The sequence below is a fragment of the Pseudonaja textilis genome, chromosome 6 (genome assembly GCF_049901715.1).
Source record: "Pseudonaja textilis isolate UNSWEBS1 chromosome 6, rPseTex1.2, whole genome shotgun sequence".
Classification (NCBI taxonomy): domain Eukaryota; kingdom Metazoa; phylum Chordata; class Lepidosauria; order Squamata; family Elapidae; genus Pseudonaja; species Pseudonaja textilis.
This window is the reverse complement of record NC_141995.1, coordinates 26,910,690-26,929,215: the sequence shown is the minus strand read 5'-3', so window position 1 is coordinate 26,929,215 and position 18,526 is coordinate 26,910,690. Positions and strand designations below refer to the sequence as shown.

The 18,526-nt window shown below is 34.5% G+C and overlaps 1 protein-coding gene across 4 annotated transcripts in view; it reads right to left on the bottom strand.

Moving 5' to 3' along the window:
* Nucleotides 1-18,526, bottom strand: part of SLC7A11 (solute carrier family 7 member 11) — a 116,458-nt gene that overhangs the window by 12,803 nt on the left and 85,129 nt on the right. For 2 of the 4 annotated variants that reach the window (XM_087936137.1, XM_087936135.1), the window contains 6 exons: nt 17,648-17,771; nt 17,382-17,485; nt 16,697-16,793; nt 15,008-15,157; nt 12,466-12,643; nt 1,192-1,740 (listed from right to left, as the gene is read on the bottom strand). In XM_087936137.1, the coding sequence (XP_087792263.1) occupies nt 1,673-1,740; nt 12,466-12,643; nt 15,008-15,157; nt 16,697-16,793; nt 17,382-17,485; nt 17,648-17,771 (721 nt within the window). In that variant the 3' untranslated portion in view covers nt 1,192-1,672. Of the gene's footprint in view, nt 1-1,191; nt 1,741-12,465; nt 12,644-15,007; nt 15,158-16,696; nt 16,794-17,381; nt 17,486-17,647; nt 17,772-18,526 lie in introns of those variants that run through there. The other 2 variants (XM_087936136.1, XM_087936134.1) reach the window with 1 other exon arrangement.

Sequence of the window (18,526 nt, the reverse complement as noted above, 5' to 3'; positions counted from 1 at the left end):
TGCTGGCCAGAAATAGTCTGCATTCCAGAAGTTTGAGCCCAGCTCTGTGAGACAAGGTGAACTCACACTACTCACTCTCATATTCCTCCCCACCCTGAAGTTCAAAAGCATGCAATATTGAAAGTAGATTGATGGATAGCACTTTGGTGCTATCCTAGCTTCATTCATGTGTGAAGAGAGTGGAAGCTGGTGCTAGACCTGGATGAACATGAAGCAACACATGAAGTGAGGCAAAACTGGCAGAGGATCCTGAAAGAGCCAGCAAGCTGACCACCGCTAGTCATCTGGTGTAAGCTAGTTTTCCCCTGGCAGTGCACCAAAAATAGGCATGCAAGTGCTGAACAGGATGACCTAGCAGATTAGGCTGTCAAAACTGCATTGTATCTTGCATTTTCAGATTTCCTTGAGATTGTTCGCCATGTGCTAAATAATAAGAACTGACACATTGATAGGAAATATACAGTTAGGCTAAACAGCATTAGATATCAGCAATGAATGTATTCTGGAGGAAATAAACCCTTCCATTCTCCTACAGAAAAAAGGGAGATTGCCGATATTTGCTGTGGTTGATTTAAAACTACCATCAACAATTCAAAATGTTTCTAGATACACAGTACTTAGGACTAGCAATAGCACTTAGACTTAAATACCACTTCACACTGTTTTATAGCCCTCTCTAGGTGGTTTAGAGTCAGCATATTGTTCCAACAATCTGGGTCCTCCTTTTACTGACCTCAGAAGGATGGAAGGCTGAGTCAGCCTTGAGCCTGGTGAGATTCAAACTTCCAAATTGCAAGCAGCCGGCAGTCAGCAGAATTAGCCTGCGGTAGTCCATTCTAACCACTGTGCCACCATAATTCAGTTAAGATATTGTAGAATTCTTTTATTTCAAATATTTTTGTGGAAAAATAATAGAAAAACAGAAAACACAAAAGGGAAAACACAAAAGCCATAAATTTTCTATAGTACCTAAGTAGAAGATAATGTCTTTTGTTATGTGTAAGTATTTTATTATGTGTAAGTATTGACAAAGAATGTTCCTCTGTCCATAAAATGGTAAGTTCTTTGAGTGTCGGAACAATTCAGCAGTCATAATAATAACTGAATAGGGGAAAATAGAGCTGTTTTTAATGCAGTACTGTCCCCAATGAACCATAAAGTGTTGCTTTAAAAAAACAAATACTGGAATAATTTTGTATTAATATAATTCTTTTATTGTTGTCTTACATCAGGTCCAGCACGGAAAATTCACATTTTAATCCATTCTAATATTTCTAGCTATGGTGAACATTTTTAAAACAAATGTTCTTAGTAAATATCAGTATGAAAAATGTGATATATTATACATTTAAAATATAGAAAATACCATATCAACTCCATTTGCAAAAGCAGAAGATAAACACTATTTCACAACAGTTTTAAAACAGTTGCCTACAAAACTGTTGTTATAGTATCAGATAACTTTTGTTATGTATGTGTACACATACATCCATAACAATTCCATTTAAAGTTTTCATCAAGTATCAGGTTAAAACTGATGCCCCAATTTAACTTTTGCAAGTTTTCCAGTAAAACTTTTTTTTAAACCATTTTGGCAAGAAAAAAAAATGTTCATTCAATCTATGAAGAACTTGGATGTTTGTCTAACAGTGCAGATTCTTCTAGCTGAAGATCACAAATTTGGATTCTCTTCTGTTGGAACAACTTCTAAGATTATTTGCAATGTTGATGTCATCTTGTCTGTGAAAGAACAATATATGAGAGTCTGTTCATGTTTACTCAGATGTAAGTTCAAATACTTTTTTTTCTCCAGAACATTTGTAATAGGATTATATACAGAGAAAGAGATACTAGAGACATAGAATTCAAATGAAGCAACTGACTGTTTGATTCAAATCCAAAGTGAGTGTTGCACAAAATGTATATAAAATCAGTCTGGGGATTCTTTTCTTTTTAGAATTTGAATCTTATTAAACTTTTTAAGAAGATAGCCTTTACAAAGTAATACAAAAAAAAATTAAAAAATAATCTCACAAATTCTCAACAGTACATTAGAAGTATTGCAATTATAATTACATATTCCCATTACATTTATTTCATGTATAGTGTCTTTGGGACAGTTGCTTTCTCTCATTCTAAATTAGCACATAGGATTGTTTTAGGGGAAAAAATGTATTGTCCCTACATACTCTTTGGCATTCCTTACAGGAAAAGTAAGGTGTAAATGTAAACAAATAAAAAAAAGCTATTATTGGAACTTTAGGGCAGAACTTCCTACTCTACCTACTCTAACAGAAGCTGCCTTCTGTTTCCTAAAATGTGAAAAATCATTAAATCCCTAAAATGCAAAAAACCATTAAACATCCATGATGTTTCAATATATTTTGTTTCCATCGTGTTCATTTGGCACCCTTGAAAAGTATTGGTTTTAAAATTGAAATAAATTGATTTATATTGCAATTTTTCATCTGTGAATGTCCCACTAAACTAGTTCATATGCTCTCTTCCTTACTTAAAAACATTTAATTATTCCTGAAAACTATATTTAGAAAAATGCGGAAACCTTTTTGATCAAATTAAGTTAGCATCCAGAAGGAATTGATGACTATCCATATTTAAGTAACATATCTTAAGATTAAAACCACTGATGCCTTAAGAAGGAACAAAGGTCTATGGTACACCTTTATATAGGATTATTGATATATATGAAAAATATACATATATTGTGGTCTCCTTAACAAAATGATTACTATTAGAGTGCCAAAGACGATGTCCATGAGATGGAAGCATAGCATTCTAATACAAACTATTTAATATACCGAATTTAAACTGGATTTTCAGAGTCTGTTTCATTTATGGTATTTATATTTTCTCCTGCCAGGAAACAATAATAGTCGCAGAGTTCAAAAAAAATCACTGCATTCTGCAAGAGCAGAAATCTCAAAAATATTATGCTTTTTATTTAAATGTAATGGATCAACACTGGCATCCTGTGGCCATACTGATTTATGAAACTACAACTCAACAGCTTGCGAAATTGTAACTATCTGATGAAAGAATAAAATACAAAGTCTCTTTTGACGCAGAAAGAAATAACTACAGAATCCTATAGACATAAGATTAGATAAGTAACGATGATTTCCAATACACAAGTTTTGTTTTATATTTCTTATGTTTATATCAATTCTTTGAAGAAAACAATACTTGCAAAGGCATATACAGTAAATAGATAAATAAAGCTATGAGATATTTTGACTATCATACAGTGATTTATTTATTGCAGGTATTGAAAATATTAAAAAGATGCAACTTTAGACATTATATATTTATATATAATAACTTTATGCATTGATATACTTTAGTAAGCATCTTTTAATTACTATTTTTGGATATATAGTAAATATTCTATTTCACATTCTTGAAAAGTAGCCTGTTAGCCTGTATACCTCACCCCACCCACCCCCACACACATACATATATGCAAAAACATCATTACACCAATTGTAGATTTCTCTTTCTGCAGAAGCAGCAACAACTGTGAGTGTTAAAGCATAGCTAATTAAAATTAACTGCAGTTACAATAAGGGATTTCTTTTTAGAAGAATCACAGGTACTGGGTGTTGCGTTCGAAAAAGACTGAGCTGAAGTCTTCACTCCGGTCCGTGTTTCCAGCGGGAACACGGACCGTTCCTATTGGCTGATGCCGTTTGACAGCTGGCTACAAAAGGGAACTGTCAAATGGCATCAGCTGTTGTCCGCCAGCTGGCTGCCTTGTTAGCGCGGCAGCTGCCGCAACCCTTTATTGTTACAATAAAGTAAAAGGTGAAGTTCTCTCCGTGTTCGCCTCAGGTTATTCTGCCGCTCCACAACACTGGGGGTTTTGTTAGACTGCAATACATAGGAAGGAATGATATTGATTATACATTCCTACCCATTATAACTCAGACATTGTCCCCCAGACCAAAATTAGCCTTGTGGTATAAAAGATTCCTACTAGTCTCAGCTGAAAATGTTTCCTAAAATGAATTGAAATGCTGGAGGCTGAGATTTTTCAAATGAATTTCTATTCAAAAGATAGATCTTTTCAGCATCCTCTTCTGTGCAGAAGTGCAAATTAAAGGATCCCTGACAGAAAACTACCTGGTTTCTGCCTGAGCACAGGTAAAAGGAATGTACCTTTCTTGGAAACTGGCTGCATAGTACTGACACGCTGTTCCTAAAAAAATCTTTCTAATGTTCATGTTAAGTTCTGGGCAAAGAATGGAAGCTAGGCCACAGTGATTTCTAACAGCTCTTTATTCAATACTGTCTGTGAGGCAACTGTAACTCCCTGGCTGACAGAGCTCCTTTTATAGGAAACTGATCAGCCAAGCAATCAATCAGGAGAAAGTATTTTCCCTCTCCAAAAGAGGACCAGACTGAGAACTTCAACTGAAACTATGTATACTAGTATATACAAGATATAACAGTTCAACTAGGATCTGTGCTCATCAACTTTAACATAATGCCATATCCTGCACCAAAGAGGTTTTGAAGTAAGAGTAGAGAGTAAGTTTCGAACTAACCAAAATGTACCTGCTAAGTCTCAATTATGACAAAAGTGTCCTGTGCTGATTTCTGGGGTCAGTAAGATATATAAACCACAGAGATATATACTAAAAGAGTCTCCCACCCAGGTGGTATTATCATGAAACTAAGAGTCCAGAAAAATGAGTGTGTACTTATAGATTATCTATATCTTTCCTGTCAGATTTTGGCAACCAAGGTCATTATTGTTTATAAAACTGGTGCACTGCATAAAATCACATTGGACCAGGGGTGGTATTCTACCACGTTGCACCTATTCGTTAGAACCGGTTGTTAACATTCTAAGCAGTTCGGAGAACTGGTTGTTAGAAGAAATTACTGGCCTAATCCTGTAAGGAAGGCAGGAAGGAAACATTCTGGTGTTGCTTACAGAAACTGCCTCTCCATTAACCCTTATTACATTCTTGGCAGGACTAGACTTCTCTGGAGTTTTTTTCCCCTACTTTGCTGGTACTTTGCTTGTATGAAGTGACCATTCAAAGTTACAATGGCACTGAAAAAAGTGACTTATGACCATTTTTCACACTTACAACTGTTTCAGCATCCCCACAGTTGTAGAGGCCAGACAAGCAGATGTGTGCCTCAGTGTGAGTGATATTAAGTTGGCCACGCCCAGCCAATAACATGACCACCAAGCTATGCCCACCAACTAAGCCACACCCACAGAACTGGTTGTTTAAAAATTTGAATCCCACCCCTCCCAATAGTGGGCTTTGAACTCCATGAGATCTGATACTAACTATAATGGCTATCTGCACCTGATGGATCCCATTAAGGCTGAAGTCATTTGTAGATTGGTTCTGGTGGCCAATAATACATAAAAAAACTGATATTAATTCAAAAATCAATTATATGATTAACAGGCAGAAAAAGAATTGTGACATAGATGAAATAAAGTCATAAATGTGAGTAAATGTCTACTGGTTTCTTCTCTACAATTCAAATAAAATTATTATAATCTCTAATATACTTGGAAGAAGACATATTTGAGAAAGTACAGGAGAAAATATCCCATTGCATGCTTACAGAAACATATACCTTCCAAATGTGTGTGTAATCAATGATCAATTATCAATGAATCTCTTTTCTCAACAAATTTTAAGAATTACCAGCCAGCATTCATACTTCATTTGATAGACACACATGAAAATGGTTTTATGGTCCTAGGACAGACAACTAGAGACCCTTTTTCTAAATATATATTTTTATTAAGTTTCTTATGTTACATCGTAAAACATGTTATCAACAACGTTCTTGACATCTATACAGGTTTTTGGTTTAAATACTGTATAATACATTATATTACATTTGTCTACTACTAATAGCTTTAACTACAATTACTATTATTATATCTTTATATCATTGACAACATTTTGTTTTACTTTCTTAAGGGTTATTTCAATTAAAATTTTGGTCTCACTTCTTAGTTCTGTTTGTTAGCCATTTATACCAATTATTCCAAATTGAAAAGAATTCAGAGTCATCTTTTTCTTTCAATTTCATTGTTAGCATATTCACCTCAGCACTTTCTGTTACTTTGTGTATTATTAGTTCCTTATTAGGGGTATTTGGTGTTTTCCATACCTGCACAAGGGCTATTCTGATGGCTGTTGTAATATGTAACAGTAAGTATTTTACTTCTTTCGGTAATCTTTCTTTGATTATTCCCAAAAGGAAGGTTTCCCGTCTGAGCTCAATCTGGTACCCAGTGATCTCTTGTAATCAATTTTTAATTTGAATCTAGTAAGTCCTGGTCTTGGGGCACATCCACCATATACGATAAAATGTACCATCAACTTTTTTACATTTCCAACATTTGGGACTAATGTTTGGATATATTTTTGCCAATCTCGTTGGAGCTAAATACCATCTATAAAACATTTTATACATATTTTCGTTGTATGCTGCAGATACCATTAACTTATAATTTATGTTCCACATTTTCTCCCATTCCTCTAATTCTATAGTGTATCCAAAATTCTGTGCCCATGCAATCATTGTGCTTTTGACTATTTCCTCTTCCATTTTGAAATCTAATAAATATTTGTATAGTTTCGTTATAAGTTTTTGTTCCATTTGTCCCATTAATATTTTATCTAATCAGCTCTGCCCTTTGTCAAATCCAAAATCTTTTAAATATTTTTTATATTTATTTTGAATTTGCAAATATAGCCACCAGTTTATTATGATTCCATTTTCCTTCAGTTCTTGGTTTGATTTTAATTTCCCTTGACTATCTAATAATTCATCATAGTTTACCATTTTCTGTAGGTCTAATCTATTTGGATGGATTATGGCTTCCATGGCTGACAGCCATCGTGGGATTTCCATATAGTGTTTGCTTTTGATTTTTTTCCAAGTTGTAATCAATGAATCTCTTATTAAGTGTTGATTGAAATAAGTATGTACATTAGTTTTGTTAACCCACAAAAATGCATGCCAACCTATCAGGAGGTCATATCCTTCTAATGTTAAGATTCTCTTGTGTCTTAATTTAACCCAATCCTTAATCCAACTCAACACCACTGCCTGGTAATAAAGCTCCCATTCTGGTAGTCTAAGACCACCTCTGTTCCTATCATCTTGTAATAATTTCATTTTGATACGTGGCCGCTTGTCCAACCAGACAAACTTGGATGTCATTTTATTTAGTTCTATAACGAAATATTTCCCTAATTTAATTGGGATCATTTGGAATAGATATATTAGTTTTGGTAGAGTATTCATCTTCTGTGTTGATATTCCTCCTAATATAGATAGTTTCAATTTGGCCCATAATTCCAATTCTTTTCTGATTTGCTTAATCAGATTAACATAATTGTCCTCTTGTAGTGATGAGCATTTGGGTGATATCCAAATTCCCAGGTATTTCACCTTTTTGACTATTTGCAGTCCCATTATATTTTCTAATTCTACTTTCTGTTTTGTTGTACAGTTTTTGACTATCATTTTAGTTTTAGTTTTATTTATTTTAAGTCCTGCCACTTCTCCAAATTTTTCTATTTGTTGCAACAATATTGGTCCCGAATTCATTGGTTCTTCCACTATAAATACCAAATCATCAGCAAATGCCTGAACTTTATATTCCTCGTTTCTAATTTTAATTCCATGAATCTCTGAATTTTGTCTGGTTGCAGCTAGCAACACTGCTAAAGACAAGATAAATAACAGAGGCAATAATGGGCACCCTTGTCTCACTCCTTTTGCAATTTCAAAATCTTCAGTGCGATCTCCATTTAATACTTGCTTTTTGATTTGACTATATTTCTTGTAATGTTTTTTCTATATTAGTACCAAAATTCAACTTTTTAATTTGATATAACATGAATTTCCTATTACGATTATCGAATGCTTTTTGCGCATCTAAAAAATTAAGGCTGCCTGTTTTTCTGGGTGAGCTTTGTAGTATTCAATCAAATTTAATATGTCCTAATATTGGTTTTGATTTGTCTATTTGGCAGGAAACCATTCTGGTCTGTATGTATAAGTTCACTCAAAATTGGTTTCATTCTTTCTGCCAATATTGTCATAAATATCTTATAATTTGTATTTAGCAACAAGATTGGCCTATGATTCGTAATTAGTTGATTGGTGCCATCTTTTGCAAATGAGATGTATGCCTCGGACCAGACCTTGGTAGTCTAGTTTGCGTTAATGCCTCATTATATAGTTCCAGTAGTATTGGTTCAAATATTTCAGATAAATTTTTATATAGTTTGTCTGGTAGACTATCCAGACCTGGTGTTTTATTATTTTTTTGTTTTTGTATCACCTTTTGTAACTCTGTTAGTGTAATTTCTTTATTAAGTATTTCTCTGTTTTCTTCTGAGATTGGGCTCAGACCATTTCCCTCCAAGTAATATCTGATGTTTTCTTCCATAACTTCTTCTTGTTTATAAAGCTCGCCAAAATACCTTTGCGCAATTCTATTTTTCTCCTCCATCCGATAATACATTGTCCCTTCCTCATCCTTAAGTTGCTGAATTAATCTTTTCTCTTTCTCTATTTTTAATTTATGGGACAACCACCTTCCCTGTTTATATGCTGATTCAAAGAAATTATGTTTAAGAGTTTTTAAGTTACCTGCATTTTCCTCAATATCTATCAAATTTAGTTCATGTCTAATCATCCCTATTTCTTTCTTAGCTTCCATATTTTTGGGGTCTTTTTAGAGCTCATATTCAATTTTTTTAATCCTTTCTTGTAATTCTTTCTGTTTCTTCCAGTTTTCTTTATTTTTCTTAGCTATATAGCCTATTGATATGCCTCTCATGAAGGCCTTCGTAGTGTCCCATAAATTTTGTAAACTAGCATGTTGTTTTAAATTAACCTTAAAAAATATTTCTAACTCATTCTTAATTCTTGAAATATATTCCTTTTCTCCTTTTTCTTTTATTATGTCCTTTCCATTTAATTTTAACCGGGCTATGATTGGCCCATATATTGGGCATTATTTCTACTTCACTAATATCTTTCTTGATTGCCCTATTGGCCCATACCATATCGATTCTGGACCATGACTTTTGTGGACTAGAGTAAAACGTAAATTTCTTCTCATTTGGATTCCTCTTCCTCCATATGTCTTCCAAATTAGTCTCTTGTGCTAAATCAAAAATTTTGGGAGTAGAATTCTCTTTTTTTTCTCTTCCTAATCCCTTCCGTACTAATATAAACTTTTTTAACAAGAATGGCATTAAAGTGCCCTATCAAGCAAATATTTTCTTCACGTACACTAATTATTTTATCATATAGTCCCTTATAAAACTTCTGGTTATTGTTAGGGGCATATATCTCCAAAATTGTTTTTGATGTAAATTAATTTGTATCATTAAAATTGTGCCTTGTTCATCTGCATAAACGTTCATTTTTCATTTATCCCTTTTTTGATATAGATTGCTACCCCCTTTTCTTTTGATTTGCCAATGCTGTAAATAATACACGCAACTTAGGATATTCTAGATATTTTTTATGTTGTTTTTGGATATGTACCTTCTGCAGGCATATAATGTTGACATTTTGTTTAGTTAGTTTAGTTAATATTTGTTTCCTCTTGATCTGGGAGTTTAATCCATTGATATTTATTGAGAGTAATTTAATCCCTTCTTTCATTGTTAATTCTGAGTCTACCTAAATCTTCTGTTGGTTCTTGCTTCTCTTTGGGGTCTTACTCTTAGTCCTTCTCTCCTTGGGTATTCTCTCTTTTCTTTGCCTCTCCCTTCTTGGTCTGTTTCCTGTATTCCTTGTTGTTGATCTTCTTGTTGGTCCTCCTGACTCTTGCTTTCTGACTCTTCTTTGCTACTCCCTTCTTCCTCTGTTTCTATCAACTAATTGTAAAGTTCTTGCGCCTTTTCAATACTGTCAATTTTTACTTTTCTTTCTTGCCACGTCACCAGCATTCCTTCAGAGACCAGCCATCGGTCCCAGATGTTTCATTTATTCAGGAGCATCGCCAGAGATATAGTCCTTCCTCAACTCTCGTACCCGCCTTGGGATTTGTTTCAAGGTCATGATCTCTTTTTCTTTATACACCATTGGCTCGTCCTTTGTGATTCTATATACAATATCTCTTACATTTTTTCTGGTGAACCTGATGTGGACCTTTATAGGCAGCTTGTTTCATCTGGCGTAGTTTGTGTGGATTCGGTAAACCTCATCCAATTCTTTCACTATTTCCTGTTGGTCCCTTTGCAATACCTCTGCTATTAAGTGGGACATTATAGCTACCAGATCTTCATCTTTGGATTCCAATACATTTTGGAACCTCACATAGAATGTTGCATGTTCCATTTCGAGATAGATAATCAAATCTTCTAAATCTCTGTTCATCTCTATTACTTACCTATCCATCCCTTCCAGTCTCTTATCTGTTTGTTCAACTTTAGTTTCTATATTCTTTATTCTTTGTTCATTCTTCTCCAACATCTGTTGGATCATTCCCATCTTCTCCTCTAGATTTTGAATCTTAGCCTTCATTTCTCCCATTTCCATCTTCATATCTGTATGGTTATTTACCATTGTCTCTTGCATTTTAAGCATCATTTCTTGGATAGCTGTTAATGTTGCTTGCATCGTCTGCATGTTGGCCATGTTGTTTGTTTTTTCTGTGTTCAGCATTCCTTCTATTGTTTTTTGGCCTGCTGGAGATGCAATAGACACTGATGAACCAGACATCAGTTTTTTCCCTTTCAAGGCCGTTGTTATAGTACTGGTCATATTCCTAACTTGTTGTAGATGTCTTCCTACTTTACCATTCACTGTTTAATTTTCCTTTTATTATTAATTCTATTTAGTAGTTTCCCTTAGAATATAAATATCTTTTCACCTTTCCAACTTATGATATTCTAAATTATTCAAATTTGATTCAATCTTTTATAAGGTCTGAAATTAACTTAATCACCAAAATTCAAAAAGATAAAAAGGGGACAGAGCAAAAGAGATGACAGAAAAGATAGTATCAAAGTGAGAAAGAAAAAAGAGAAAGGGTGTGACATAATAGCATAAGATATGCTTACTATAAATTGTTCTTATACAGCTATTTTATATTACTATATTATGGTATATCAACTATATTCTTTATCTTTAACTGTAAAGTTCAATTTCTTTTAAACAGTTCTATATTCCACTTCTTATATATGTAACCTTACTTATTTCATTAGTTGTTAATAATCAATCAATCAATAATCATCAAAATAGTAATTCACCAGTCTTCACAGTTTCATGTCATTTAAACTTTTAAATTCTTAATAAATTCAATCAAACCTTAATCAAAATGTTATTTCATTAATTATATTCTGTAAAAAGAAGTCCAATAATGTTCAATCACTTTCCTTTCCCTGTCTGTTCATGTTTTGTTTAGTCACAGTCTGTCACATCAGCTTCTCTTCTCTTTGTATAATCTCAAAATGTCACTTCCATTCTTGGGTTCAGTCCTGTCTCTTACTTTTTTCCACTGTTCTTCTTCTTTTGCAACTCACAGATCTGTCAGATTAAACTCCAAATTCCTAAATAATCAGTCTAAATCAACTCCAACTTTAGAAGAACAAGTGCAAAACACCAGTCAAACTTGAATCAACTAAATCGGCTTCGATCTCTGTCTTAAAAGTTCCTTGCTTTCACCACTGGATCACCATTTCCATTCGGACTTCTGTCCTTTATTTAAGACTCATAGTTCTGCCATCTCTCTCTGCCATTTGTCTCCTCGACTTCAATTTCCGTCTCCTTCACTCCAAATTCAATCCTTCAATTGATGCCAAAAATGCTGTTCATGCTCTGGTGTCTTCCTCACTGGGCTAAGTGCCACAGCTTCAGTCTGCCATTGAGATGGCCGATCACTCACACGTCGGAGCAAATGAGGTCTCCCTCAAAGCTCAATCACCACCGCCGGCAAACTTCTCCTCAGGTTTCCTTAAACCTTCGTCTTCCCTTCCAGGGTCTACATGCCCCTCACCAGGGCCTCCAAATGTGCAGATTGGGTACAAGAGAGCAGAGCTTGCTCTTCTCTCCCCACTCCACCACAGCGCTGCAACCGGAAGTCTAGAAACCCTTTTTTTTTTTAATGGAAGGATGATTACAAAGGGGAATTCAATTGTGTCCCAAATTATAAATTGTGTGATGACTTCTATTACTAAAACCTACTCTGTAATAAAACTAGTACCATAATTTATCCAGTATATCAGATTTAAAAAGATGACTAATGTAAAATGAGAATAGGAAAATAGGAAAAAATTAAATTATCTGCTGTAAAGTTATTTTTTATATATAAAAATTAACATAAAAATAAGAGTTACCTTGGGGTAAGATAGGCAGCTTGTACATTTTATAAATAAATACATAAATAAAAATACCAAAAAAAATCACTTTTGCTCAAAATTCACTCACCTAAAAATCGCCTAAACCATGCTGGCTTCTTGTCCCATATAATAAAGAGGTAGTAGGCAGGGACTCCTGTCAATGTAATTGCAAAACCAATGCCAGTATTAACTGGATCAGCATAAAGTGACAGCGCAACCATGAAGAGACAGGTGAAGGAAAACAGAGCAGGAATAAACAGTGGTACCTGGAAAACATTCCAAATAATTACTATTATAATCTAATAGTAGCTTGGTTATTAAATGTCAGTAGTGTTTAATATTTCATGGCAATTAAAATAGTGAAACTCTACAACTTTGAAAAAAACGTTGATATTCAGGAAGACCAATGCAAATGAAGTAGCTATTAAAAGAAAAGGAAACTAAATGTATTTTTATTCAACATGCATCCCAGTGGTGGCTTCATTAATAAGTTCTTCACCATTGTCAGTTTTCTGAGTGGAATAAAGTAGTTGATGTGGTTAAAAATATCTTTAAACTGGTAAATGATATGCCTATGTAAACAAATACTTTCCAAGCTGTGCTGGCTATCAACCACTGAATATAATTCAAGGTACTGATAAGCATCTACAAAGCCTTCATGATCCATGATATAGGATATGGATATTTGCAAGACCTTCTCTTTTCAATTGTCTATTTAAGACCTATCTGAGTTGGCATGTACTGGATTTCATTGATTAAATCAATGTCATGTCATGTGACAAAGTATTCTTTGTAGTTACATCTGTCTTTTGAAACAGCATCTGGTTTGAAATTACATGCCTTTGACCCTGCTGTCTTTCAGGAGGGCTTTTCAGACCAAGGTCTTCACACAGGGACTGGGTTAGGTGATGTGTGGCACCACTAATTGCTGTGTATTAGTAACAGATTAGGTGTGGTATATTTTGGTTTTTTCTTCGTGATGCAGTTCTCTTTTGATGTTGTTTTGAATGAGTGTAAGTCACTCATAGTCATTTATGGAGCCTTAGAAATCGATTAAATAAATAAAAAGCAAAAGGGAATTGCATTAATTCATGAAGACCGATTCTGTTGATGGCTATTAGTTTTGAGACTCTGTGCTATCTCTATATCTGAAGCCACAAGGTCAAAGGTATGGTAGAAACCACATGGAAGAGAGGTTGCATCTGTGTCTTGCTCACAAACATCACAAAGGCATCTGCACTGTGAAAAACAAAATGCTTAGTCTCAACAGTAAGGCCAATCAGATGGTCTTACAAATCTGTACAGATGGTACCTTGAAAGGCTTATATTATTTTTTTCCTATAACTCTTTTGCTTTGCTAGTCCACCATCATTTTAAATGATAATAGACAAGCAACAGACAATCAGAATGTAATATTTTAGAATTGTCTACTTGAATCAGTCTTACAATGAAACAAGATTTTCAGGGTATGGTCTATGATTTAAAACTCTTCACTATATATTGATTAACTTCCCAGCTTCCCCAAATCAATAAACAATCAGGCAAAAGACTGCCAAGTTAAATGGCATTTTAGAAATAAATAACAAATTCTGATAGCAAGATATATTTACAATAGCCATACTTGTTTATACTTCATACTTCACAGAAATACAAAATATTTTAAAATTTTAAAAAACCTGGAATATATTTTAAAATAAAGGAAAACCTACAATATGTAATTAAACACTTCAGCTTTCAAAAGTGATATAGTGTTTCTTACTGGCAAAACAAAAGATTTTTTTTTTAATATTTTAGATCTCTTTTAGCCTGTCTTTATTATTTTTATAAATAACTCAAGGCGGCAAATATCTCTAATACTTCTTCCTCTAAATAAACCTTATTTTTCTCACAAGAACCATCCTGAAAAGTGAGTTGGACTGACAGAGAGCGATTGGCCCAAAGTCACCCAGCAGGCTTTCATGCCTATAGCAGAATCATACTCTCTTGGCTTCTGGTCAGGTGTTGTAACCACTAGACCATTAACAATAAAATCTCAATGAACTATTGAAAATAAAACTAAGGAGAAAATATTTCATGTAATATAATGTAAACAATATAAAACTATCATCAAGATATTACTGTATCAACTAATATTCAGCAAAATATGTTCTTTGACTGGAAGGACTAGAAGCTGTGTTCTTTAACCAACACTGAAATCATTTAAGGTCTAGCTGTGATACCTAATCCCTAAAAGAAGCTGAGAACCAATTCAGGCAATTTCCATATGACACAATCACTGAAGAACTGTTAATAGTTTTTAACAATTCCTCATGAGATCCTCAGTTTGATGTTGAAGGATGTGGTTACATCTGCCACCAAACCCATTTGGCTCCCAAAACTACTACCATAGGTGTGTTGTACACTGTTGAATATAAGAAAGTAGCCTGCTGTTGGACTGGTGATATAATATCATCTTGTTTGGGATTCTTCCTAAGAAAAGTCTTCAGAAAATATTTTCAAAGAACAGATACATTCATATGAATGTATGAGCAACCAGAAAAGAGGATATTTTCATTAGATGATCTCTTTTTAAAAACAGCTTGGTTTGAACAAAATGTGTTTATAGAAAACAGTCGTGTAACCATGGTTACCTTGAAAGGACGAGGCATATCAGGACGTTTATATCTGAGATAGATCATCCCGGCAACTGCCAATCCTATAAAAAGCCATCTTGCAAAACTGAGGAAATTTAAGAGGCCATAGAGATCACTGGCAAAGAGCATGATCATAGTGAGAGGATGCTGAAAAATAATTAAAAAATAAAAAATATTCATTGGTGCACAAGTTGTTGCTTATTACATTTTATTGGATACTCCATAAATCACATTGAATTTTCTCCCTTCCCCTTATTGAAAAAAAAATCAATTAATCCACACTTGTAGTTGTTCTATGAGTTCTAACATTTTCTCCTAAATATTTGCCACAGAAGAATATTGTACACTAGACAATTGGTATCCAAAATGACTGGATCTAGAGATGCCTTTCCCAAGAGAAGATCATTAGCAATCTCACTGAACTTGATCCAATCATCCCAAAGGAGGCTGGCTAAGTGTGAATGCAACTCATACATGGTGAAGCTCATACTGTCTAGCACCCAATCCAAATCATCAGAATTCATGAAATAAAATTGATGCCAGATAAGATTGCAAGATACTATCTTTGTCATGTTTCATATCTTGCCTATATGGAGTCCAAACTTCAGTAAATTTGACCAGTGGTATTAATGAAAAGTTGCCAAATTATTCAGTGGCCTGTAGATAGCTCTTGTTTGTCACCTTCTAATAGGGGGTAAATCACACTAAAAGGATTGATAAAGCATAGGCTACTGATGTAAAAGACAGAAATGTTTACTGGCCTAATCATCCCACTTGGATGTGAGCATGTACCCTTGTTCATTTCTGATGTCTCTATACCGACTGGCAATGAATAATTTGTTTTCTAATATTATACTGTTTTTACAATGAGATGCCATACAGTAAATATAAGAGCATTTGACTCTATTCTTTTCAGTCAATTCACTCTCTCTTTATACAATCATGAAAGAAGATGTTTGTGCTGCAACCTGATTAACTTAGACATATAAATGCTTATTAAATTGATCAAAACTATTGTATTAGTGAAAGGTTAGGGCTATCCAGCTTGACAGGACTTTTGTATTGTTCATTGGATTTGATAGTTGCAACAGTGTGAAAGCAGTATGTATTCCTCCACTTTATCCATTGCAACTTCTGTAATACATTTTCATTGTCATCAACAAAATTGTGGTCCTTTATCCAATGTGCCACCTCATTTCTGCATTGCAGATTGGTGACATGAAAGGCAAGTATATACATATGTATATAAATTATCTAGAATAGCACCATGAAAGGAGGGATAATGCTGCTTATCTATCACTGCTGTTTACATTTTTCTTCAAAATATTGAGAATGCAACTTCAGATCTTCAAAACACCACATTAGCATATAGCCTGTCTTTAGAATTTCACTAGTCTGCTTCATATCTAGGAAGAATCATTCCATTGAGAGTTTAACTAATCACTCTCATTCAACCTTCAAATAAAATACAGCAGTCTGATTTAAGTGCTAGCCTGTGAGAGTTAAGGGTAACTAGTGGAAAGTTCTTGAATATGTCATCTCATTGTTTATTTTCCACCCCTCCAAACATAGTGGAACAGAAATAAATAACCAAATTTCAAGTAGTGTTTAAGTTACATTTGAATGCTTCCGAGCAGGACCATGTTATACAGTGTTGATAAAGAGCCATTTGTTTATATGATTTACCAAAACAATGACAGCTGGAAGAGGAGTGTGCTTGCGAACATGAATCATGGAGAGAATTTCTGGAAGGTGACCCTCACGGGATGCAACGTAGAACATCCTGATGGGAAAATAAATTTGGACAGCTTTTAAAGATCCTCATTACCAAGATTAATTGAAGCAGTTCAACAGAGATGCAGAATACATTCAAAGTTATCCTCAATAGTCCTATTTGTTTCTATGCAATGCAAGCATCAGAAGCTGAATTAAAGAATTGAGAAAGCAAACTTAGAAGCTTATGAAAAAAAAACTTCTAAAACCTATTTTGAACCTTTGTTAGTGTTCAATAACGGGAATAGTTGAGCACTGCTTTATTTTACTTTTACAGATAATTTATACAAGTATCTGTGAAAGTGTACTAAGCATTGGGAGCAGTAATAAAACAAAATCTATTTAAAATGGGAATTGTGCAATATTTTACAGTTCTATTGCTTTCACTCATTTTACTATCAAATGTGTTCAGTGTCAGCTAAACCTAAAGGAAAAGTATAATATTCTCTCTTTATTTATGCAATTATTAGATTGTCAATGATACTTACATATGAAGTAATAAATATAATAAGTATGAATGTGTGTGCACAGATACATAGTATATCTCTATGTTTCATTCACTTTTATTTTACCTTTCATAAGCAAAAGAATTACTTACCTTGAAACTGCAAATATACCACCATTCATAGATCCAAAGCAAGAAAGTGCAACAAAAATAGGAACAGCTAAGGAAAAATTTCCCAGTAGACGTTCAGAAAAAGTCTAACAAAAAAAAACAGAAAACATTACATAAAACATAAATACATACATACATACATACATACATACATACATTATCCTATAAATTAAGGTCTTCAAATGATTTATTTTCAATATAATATTAATCTTCTCTAATTTCCTATATCCATTTTTACCACAACTTACCACTGCCACTGCCTTGGAGATTAGCATATCCTCAGGGCTGAGAGTTGTAAAATAGGCCACATTAGTTAAAACATAGCCAAATGTGACAATAACCATTGATGAGCAAATGGCAAGTGGCACATTTCTGAAAAACAGAAAGAAATTGAGCATTATCCATCTGCACATAACATTAAATCAATTTGGTTAGGAAATTTTCGTTGTGAGTACTGGTTTTATACATAAGGTAAATCTTGTTACACAAAACCTGATTGCTTACAATGTTATACCTTCGGTCCAGGGATGAGATCTGACCAGTATAACTACCGGTTCTGTTGCTCTGCATCGTGCGCACATGCAGTGAGTCACACGAATCACGCAAGTGCAATTTACGACCTGCTGAGCTGCCCAGACAGCTGAGTAGCACTGCGTGCAGGTGTGCAGCAGTTGGAAAAGCCCTTTTTTCCTGCTTTTTCAACCACAGCAGTGTCGCGCAAAGCAGCTGCGGTTGAAAAAGCAGGAAATAAAGGTCAGGTAAGAGCCCGGGTGGGCGGGTGGTCCAAAAAAGCAGCAGACATAGAATTGGCTCTATGTGTTCCGGACTAGCAGGCTCGTGGCCTGCAAATCTGATTGGCCCACTGAAAGCCGATCGTGATTGGTCGCCATAGACTGATGCGATTGGCCAGTAAACGGGCTGCCGCAATTGGCCCTGCCAAGAGCGGCAAACTCAAATCGCCTTCATTGGCTGCCTAGCCCTAGCCAGCCCTATATAAGGGGCTGCTGCGGCTGGGGTTAGTTGCTCAGATCTGAAGTCACAAATAAAGAGCTGTTGTTGCTATCTGAGTCTTGCCTCCGTTCTTGAACCGTCCTCCCAGATTTAACACTGGCGACGAGGATGGGATG